The following is an 8,654-nucleotide window of genomic DNA, read 5'->3' on the forward strand; positions in this document are numbered from 1 at the left end:
GCCTTTAGCTTGCTTTTAACAGAAAATAAATAATTCACTACATTATATTGTGTCACTTCAGTTTACCAGTTTAACAGTACCTATTACAAAATAATTAACTTTTAATTAGACTATTCACAGTTAACACTACACTTAAGTGTTCACTTAGCATAAGATGGAACGGGCAGTTTAAGACCTTCTTTGGCTTCAAAGAATGTGTAAGATAATACTATTTCATCCACATATTCCATCCTTGGATCCTCCATGAAATCTGGGTCTATGTAGAAGAATACTGGCATGTCCACCTGCAATTATTTAACAAACTTTAAAAGAGGAGCTCTCAGATTCATTGTACAATATAGTAGATTCTATTGTACACATACACAACTAAACTGACAAATGCTATCCTTTTCTGCAAGGAGCATTATGTAAAGGATAACAATGTAATTTGTTATTTCAGTTTAGTTTTAGAGACTGTGCACAACAGAATTAGCCACATTTATATGACGCCCGCGACTTTTTCCGCGTGGATTTAGAATCTCGTGGGAACTCTCCAATTTCCGAAAAAAGTTGGCAAATTTGAACGGAATTTTAAACCTTTTTCTAAAATATAAGAATCCTAAGTTACTTCTTATATCACTATCTGCCAGTGAAAGTCCCGTCAAAATTGGCCGTATCAGAAAGTAGCCAGGATAAACAGGCACGCAGACAAAAAAATTTATTTTGTTTTTACACAATATAATGTTAGAGGCCTCGTAAACATTCAAGCGTGTTTGTCAAATTTTATGCTTTGTTTGATCAAACACAAGAGCACGGTGAAAAGCAGTCGCTAAAATGGAGCGTATGTTTGACAAACATAGCCATACACTGTCAACCATGTTTGACGAACACGCCGTCAATCAAATTTTTCTTGTTCAAAAAGATCAAATAATTTGTCAAACACGTAATTTTTTTTTTAATAAATTTTTTATTTTTAAATTTTAAAACTTAAAGCTAGCCTTATCCAATTACTATGCAAATCATGCCCGCAAAATTTGACAAACATGCTTGACCGTTTAGGGGGCTTTTTAGTGTGTAACCTGTTCATGTGGGCTGAGCTGCTGCTCCTCGAAGCAGAAGCACTGTATCTTGTTGAAGTACTGGCCCGCCTCGAACGGGATGACGTTGTACGTGCTGATGCCCACCACGGGCTTGTCGGTGGGGTTGCGCGCCGTGTAGAACGCGAGCGCCGTCTCCCCCGGCACCACCTGCCAAGTGCCGACATGGAACAGAGGCTCACAGATATTGTACTAATGGATGTACAACTGTTTTTGCAATTTGTAAGTATATCTAACTCAAATACAAAAATTTATAATGGCTGCCATGAAAATTTAAAAAAATTAAGTGTTATTCTTGTACGCTACCCTTTGTGTGCGAGTCCAACCTGCACTTGACCGATTTTTTCATGCTTAGAAAAATGTATACAGATATTTGTACTGATTCTGAGCACAACCAGATTTTAGAGCATTCGCATCCTCTTCTTACTAATGTAATATGAAAAGGATAGACACAGTTTGACAGTTAAAATTTAATTTTTAGCTGTTAAGTCCCATGACTTTAACGCACAGTCGCAACCCTATTGTTTAAATTTGTAGCATGTAAAGTTCATGTTCTGTCCTTTTTTAGCAATATTAAAAAGTAAAAGATGCAGATACTCTAAATTTAGTTTAGAGAAAGACGACAGAATCTGCGCCAATATGTATGTTTTATAAGATAGGGACTTTATACTTACTGTGATATCCCCTTGCTGTGGTTTGAAGTTCCACTGCATGGAAGATGCCACATCTGCGTTGAACCTTATTTTGATGGGCCTGTCCTTCACCGCTGTCATCTTACTGATTAACTCATTTGCCTCTGACTGACCTATGGTACCTCCGTAACTGTACGCCTGTTTACAAAATATAGCTTTTGATCGATTTTTTATAACAATATTAATTACAAGCTTATTCGTCAGCGTGGACTATACAAATTTCAAACCCCTATTTCACCCCCTTAGGGGTTGAATTTTCGAAAATCCTTTCTTAGCATATGCATATGTCATAATAGCTTCTTAATCCTTTCTTAGTGGATGCCTACATCATAAATACATGCCAAATTTCAGCCCGATCCATCGAGTAGTTTGAGCTGTGCATTGATAGATCAGTCAGTCAGTCACCTTTTCCTTTTATATATTTAGATTAGCCTAACAATAGGGCCGATTCTCTTATACACAATCTCTAAACTAAACTAAATTAACAGGTCTAAATCTAGTGCTATCCTTTTCCGCAAGCAACATTGTGAAAGTGATAGCAATATATTTAGACATGCTATTTTAGTTTAGTTTAGAGATTGTGTACAACGGAATTAGCCACAATATATCAGACTACATTTTTAATGAACTGTGTTATTTGTACTTGATAGTCTAGTGGTTAACACATCGGCCGAGTATTTTCAGAGTTTAGAGCTAGAGGGAAGCTGTTTCTGACCACACATATTATGAATGAGAAGTAGATAGTTAAGCCAGACAGCTTTGATTATGAATAAACTTAAGTGTCAACGACTTATTTGGTTTAAGTAAGTAACGCCGTTAATTATTTCACAATGTAGGCACTATTCTATCTATTAAAACAGTCACATTCGGCAAGAACTATGGAACATGAATTTGATAAGCATTTTGGAGGTTAGATCCTCACCTGACAAAAGATCCTGTATAAAGGTACTGCTGCATAACTTATCCCAACGGTCATAACACCGAGAGCTATCATATAGTTCATAGTAGACCGGATTTTTTTCTGCTCGTGTGCTCCACGCATGAAATAAACATTTGGTGCACCATATTTTGGAGCGAGAAAATATGTGGAATTTCTGCTGGCATTTTGCTGGAGTACATTTATAAAACTTCTATTCATACACGCCAATCTGTTCATTTTACCTGAATCCACAAAATATTATAAAAGCTACACTTTGTTATATCAAAACATTTCTATTTTCGGCTCGAACAAATATTTTCGATTGATTTAATTTTTCGACAGATTCGTTCAACATTTGACAATCAACAATGACAAATGACGTAGTGATGGGACTGATAAGATTGACATTCTGTAAACGTTTAAAAATAGATACCTATCTTGTGCGAAGGTTCTTTAAAAACAAACTAGGTAAGTATTTGTTTTAATACAAATTAGTTTTCTAAAAATTGGTTTAATAAATTATCTATTAATAGCAGATAATTTACTGACTGTTACCAGAAATAATTTATTACAAGTAAATAAATTACCTCTGCTGTTACTGTGTGGTGGGAAGTGGGTGGAGAAGATAAAGAACCATAATTTGTGATGGTAGTTACCTAGCTAAAACTAATTAGTTGAACTAAAAAGACTATTGTTGTAGCAGTTGTGATAGGTAAAATAGGGGCAGATAGATCGTAATTCTACTAAAAATATCAGCATGTAGGTATATACTGATTTCAGAACGAATTTCTAGTGACTTTGTTTCGTGTAGCAAACGTCAGATTTAGATAGGGCGCCATTATTTAAGATTTAAAGAAACTTGTTTTTGTAGTTTGTACTTATAAGCGCAAGTAAAAACTAGAAACTAATTAATTAATATAAAACATTGTTATAATGAAGTCCAAATAAATGGATAGTTATTAGTGGTTACTAAAGCTTCCAGATACCCAATAAAGCACGTAAGTAGGTACTTACTGTTGTGAAAATTATCATAAAAATAAAATTACACAACTTTTACCGTTATTTTAATTGGATTTAAATTTAGTATCACAATCTTTGTTAATAACTCTGAGCCATGTATCATCCTTTGTATTCCACCGTCATGATTTTGTGTTTCGTCTTGATATGTGCGTCCGTGTGCGTTTTTTGATAGGCTTTGTATGAACAGTCCAAGAACGGGCAGCGAAACATCGGCTCCTTCCCGCATTCGTATGTAACGTGTCTTCTGTACGTGCTTTTATGCCGATACTTTCTCTTGCACTTTTCACATTCGTAACTCGATTCGAAATGTGACCAATAGTTTTTAGTTTTCATAGGCACGATGGGCAACATATTTTGCATCATCGTCTTAAAGATATCCAGTTCACCTGAAACAATCAAATTATATCCCAATACTTTATTTGGAACTGCAACTCATCATTCTCTTATCGCTATCCTATTATTAACAACTTAAATTATTAAGTATTTCTTGTACATGTATATTGATCTAGGGTTCTAAAATTGATAGACATAATTTAATTAATTAAGAACATTTATTCTCATGCATAATTCAATTAAAACAAATCAAACACACTTCACTGCAAAATAATTTAAAAAATACATCAATTATAGGCTTAAATTTGTGCTGCTCTCTTTTTAGAATTTACTTAATAACATAATTGATTGCTCATTAGGTAGATATATTACACAAATTTCTTTAAAATAAAACATGGCATACATACAAGTTGATGATAATAAATTATACCTAAGTATTTATATTTCCCAATCAGTAAAAAAATACATACTGTTATTAATACATTTACTTAAAAAATTCAGACAATTCAACTTATTAAAAAAGCAATGTAATAATCTGAACATGTTAAATACTATAACAACTGAAATCTTTATGAAAGTAGGTACCTATTTTGTATCTTATCACCACCAAAATCTTTTAATCTCAGACTTTAAAAAGGTGTATGAAATATAGAAGGAACCCTAAAATGGCAATCTAAAACTTCCAAAAAGATCAGTTCAGTAAAATTACTAAGTAAATTAGAGATAAAAAAAACGTTATTATTGAAACCTCAATGGCTGAATAGTACAGACTGAAGTCGAAAAGCTTGTAGGTTGTAACCCCAGCTCTGCACTATGGTAGTTCCTACTTCTAACATAAGGCTTAGGGAAGAATGGCGAATTTAGAAATATTTTACATACAAAAAATGGGTAGTTACAACCCACATTTTCATTAAAAAATTATCTCTTCACACTTCTGCCAATATTGACTGAATAGGTAAAGCAGAATCCAATTATTTATTTAATATTAAATAGTCCTCGCGACTTCGCCCGCGAAGATTTAGGTTTTTAGGGTTCCGTACCTCAAAATAAACCCTTTATAGGATCACTTTGTTGTCCATCTGTCCGTTGGGTTTGTTGAGAAAAATTGTAGGGTACTTCCCATTGACCTAGAATCATGAAATTTGGTAGGTAGTTAGGTAGGTCTTATAGCACAAGTAAAGGAATAAATTCGAAAACCGTGAGTTTGTGGTTACATCACATAAACAAAAATTAAAATGTTTTCATGAGCAAATAATTAGTATTTATAAGTAGTATATAATAGGACTTTTCAAGTACATTCTAAAACAGATTTTTATTTATTTTTACACATAATAGTTTTTGATTTATCGTGCAAAATGTCGAAAAAATGCGACTGTAGTACGGAACCCTCGGTGCGCGAGTCTGACTCGCACTTGGCCGGTTTTTTTGAAATTTCGTGGAACTCTGATTTCCCAGAATATGAAATAGCGTGTAGCCTATGTCCATCTCCGGGATAAAAGGTATCTCTGTACCAAATTTCATCAAATCTGGCCGTGATAAGGTAACAGACAGATATACACTTTCGCATTTTTAGGGTTCCGTACCTCAAAAGGAAAAACGGAATCCTTATAGGATTACTTTGTGGTCGGTCAGTCTGTCAAGAAACCTACAGGGTACTTCCCGTTGACCTAGAATCATGAAATTTTGCAGGTAGGTAAATCTTATAGCTGACATTTGGGGAAAAATCTGAAAAGCGTGAATTTGTGGTTACATCACACAAAAAAAAATTAAACTGTGGTCATGAACTAATAATTAGTATTTTCAATTTTCTAAGTAAGATAACTATATCAAGTGGGGTATCATATGAAAGGTCTTCACCTGTGCATTCTAAAACAGAGTTTTATGTATCATAGTTTTTGAATTATCCTGCAAAATGTCGAAAAAATACGACTGTAGTACGGAACCCTCATTGCGCGAGCCTGACTCGCACTTGGCCGGTTTTTATAATACTAGTGTATACTCAACACTTTGGAAAAATAAATCATTTTTTGCAAACGAAAAGCTCAAAATAGGTATATACAAGCTTGAGAGCTTTTGGCACGTAGTTGTTTACCTTGTGTACTAGAAGAGCACTAAGAACAAATTGCAAGTGCAATATAAGTGCATAATACTCTAAGCATTTAAATTAAATTTTGAAATAGGAGTAAGATTAACTTCACGCTCGAAGGAAGAGAAAGGACACTCGCTATAAAGTTTTCACACAACATCTTTGGGACGAATATTTTAACAAAGTTACGTGAATACAAAATATTTTTACAAAACTTAACTAACATGTGTTTCAATAACTTACTTCACTTAACAAGTAATGTATAAATATTAAGGCACTTATGAAGGCTAGAACCGACTGGAAGATTCTTTGGTTTAAATATAAATATTGCGCGTTTCCGTTTGAACTTTAAAGGTAACTTAATTAACAGTAACAAATGCAAAATATAATCATACATTGTAACAAAAATACTGAAACTTGAATACAATATTCGTTTTGTTATAATTTATATTGATAAATTATCTTTGGCAACAAGGAACACACATTTAATAAAAATTAATAACAAGAACAAGAAAATGTAACAATACTAAATAGCAAAATTATTTCAAAACATGTCTTACGTATATCTATATTAATCTTAATTATTAAATTGTGTATTAATAAAAGTCAACATTGCCACCAAAAAATTTAAATGACAATTTTTTATGTGTCGGTGGTAACCAAATATATTATTCTACGACAATGGCACAAATTCTGCTGTACATCAAATTTTAACTAAAATCATTTTTTACGGGGGGCCAATAATAGCACAACCTTATATCCCCCAGTTTTTTACACATCTATACAATATAATGGGAAATAAAAACTGACTAATCTATCAACGCACAGCTCAAACTACTGAACTTTGGCATGCAGATAGCTATTATGATGTAGACATCCGCTAAGGATTTTTGAAAATTCAACCCCTAAGCGGGTAAAATAGGATTTGAAATTTGTGTAGTCCACGCGGACGAAGTCGCAGGAATAAGCTAGTTTTATTATATTTAACTAAAAAGGATCTCAATTAAATTTGAAGGTCTGGACCTTCTAATTTAATAGGCTTTTGTCCAATTAATCTTAGTTAAAGTTTGTGTACAAAATTAAACACCAATAAATTATTATTATTATGCATATTGCTGCCATTTAACTAGGTATCTCATTGGTAACTATATTACAATAACATTATTAGTCTCCACAAGGACGTCGTAAAATGCAATTTTTACTTAATATTTTTCAAAAATTAGCCGTTAGGAATACTAAAATGGTAGGTTATTAATCGTCATTCGAAAATATCGGTTTGGGTATGACAAATAACCAATATCAAAATATTAGGCTAATAGAAGATTTTCCATTAACAATAACATTTCTTTCAAATACAGGGAAAAATTGTGAACACAACTTCACTGGGCTTCGAAGTCCAAAACGTCCAGCTTCATAATTCCTGGTGAGTTCTTTACATCTTCTTTAAATATTAGTCTGGCTTTCTTTGGCTGTACTGTAACAGAAAAAATCGAACTGCTATTAGCTGTTATGTTTCAAAATGCTTTTTAAATTGTTAAGTAATAGATATTTTAATTAAAACAATGCATAGTTTGCAAAAACCCATCCAAAACTAAAAGTACCATTTAAACTCCCATATTTACAAAACTAAAGAATCATAGTGGTTGCAGCTTATTCAGAAGACATTATTTGATAGTTACAGCATTAATTTTTTTTTAATTCAACCAATAGGATTTTTTTATTTAAATCTTACAAAGGCAAGCAAGCTTTCACGATAAAGAGATCAACGTTCATATTTTACTATCACAACATAATAATTATTATTACGTTAGGGGACACAATAAACTTTGCTTAGCTTTGTAATCAAATTGAAAAAAAAAAATGTGCTGTGTGGTGTGTGATTTGTACTACTAATGTAAAATGATTGTGTGATCCTGCTAGTTTTTTCGTAGATACAAAAGTACAACAGGCGACTTGTAGGGCCTGTAGCGACGCTGAAAAGTCTTGGTATATGCGAACGGTTAGTATAGTTAGTAATCCCCAACATAAGCGCTTTTATATACACGCCCCGTTTTAGTCGTTTAGTTAATAGTAGGAACGGTTACTGACATTGCGCAGCTCGCGGGCGGCGGTCATTCCGATACAAAGTCCACCTTCTCCGGCAAGTCTTTGTGCAGGTGGCGCTCGTGCAGAAGCAAGTTGTGCTTCTGGTAGGCGCGGTACACGCAGTAGGGGCACTTGAAACTCGGCTGTTTCCTACACTCGTACTTTATGTGCCGCTGCAGAGAGCCCTTGTGCTTGTACTTGTTCCCACAATCCACGCACTCATACAGCGTCCACCCCTTGCCGCCGCTCAGCCCGGGAGTCCCGTAACCCAATATAAAAGGTGTGTACAACTGTGCAACTGAAATTAAACGCAAACAAAAATGAATACGTGCAAATGATATCAAATAAGCTACCACCGTAATAAAATCACGTAAGCCAGGCCACCTCGAGGAGGAAAATGTACTGCCGTGAAAAGCGTAGGATAATGCACCATGTCTCCCATT

General features: G+C 34.0%; 1 protein-coding gene across 1 annotated transcript; it reads right to left on the reverse strand.

Moving 5' to 3' along the window:
- Positions 1–18: 18 nt before the first annotated feature.
- Positions 19–3,078, reverse strand: Cox11 (Cytochrome c oxidase copper chaperone COX11). Its single transcript, XM_034975261.2, has 4 exons — positions 2,691–3,078; positions 1,751–1,906; positions 1,059–1,226; positions 19–284 (listed from the first exon to the last, which is right to left on the reverse strand). The coding sequence occupies exons 1-4, from the start codon at positions 2,922–2,924 to the stop codon at positions 141–143; spliced, it is 702 nt and encodes a 233-aa protein (XP_034831152.1). The 5' UTR covers positions 2,925–3,078; the 3' UTR covers positions 19–140.
- Between the last annotated feature and the right edge of the window lie 5,576 nt (positions 3,079–8,654).

Source organism: Maniola hyperantus, chromosome 14 (genome assembly GCF_902806685.2).
Source record: "Maniola hyperantus chromosome 14, iAphHyp1.2, whole genome shotgun sequence".
NCBI lineage: Eukaryota > Metazoa > Arthropoda > Insecta > Lepidoptera > Nymphalidae > Maniola > Maniola hyperantus.

What these genes read in the sequence shown, in the direction of transcription:
- Cox11 (XM_034975261.2), bottom strand. Translation starts at nt 2,924, where the DNA reads ATGAACAGATTGGCGTGTATGAATAGAAGTTTTATAAATGTACTCCAG. An exon ending in CACAGCAAGGGGATATCACA is followed by an intron (nt 1,227 to 1,750) that starts GTAAGTATAAAG and finishes GGCACTTGGCAG; the next exon opens with GTGGTGCCGGGGGAGACGGC. An exon ending in AGCTCAGCCCACATGAACAG is followed by an intron (nt 285 to 1,058) that starts GTTACACACTAA and finishes AAATAATTGCAG; the next exon opens with GTGGACATGCCAGTATTCTT.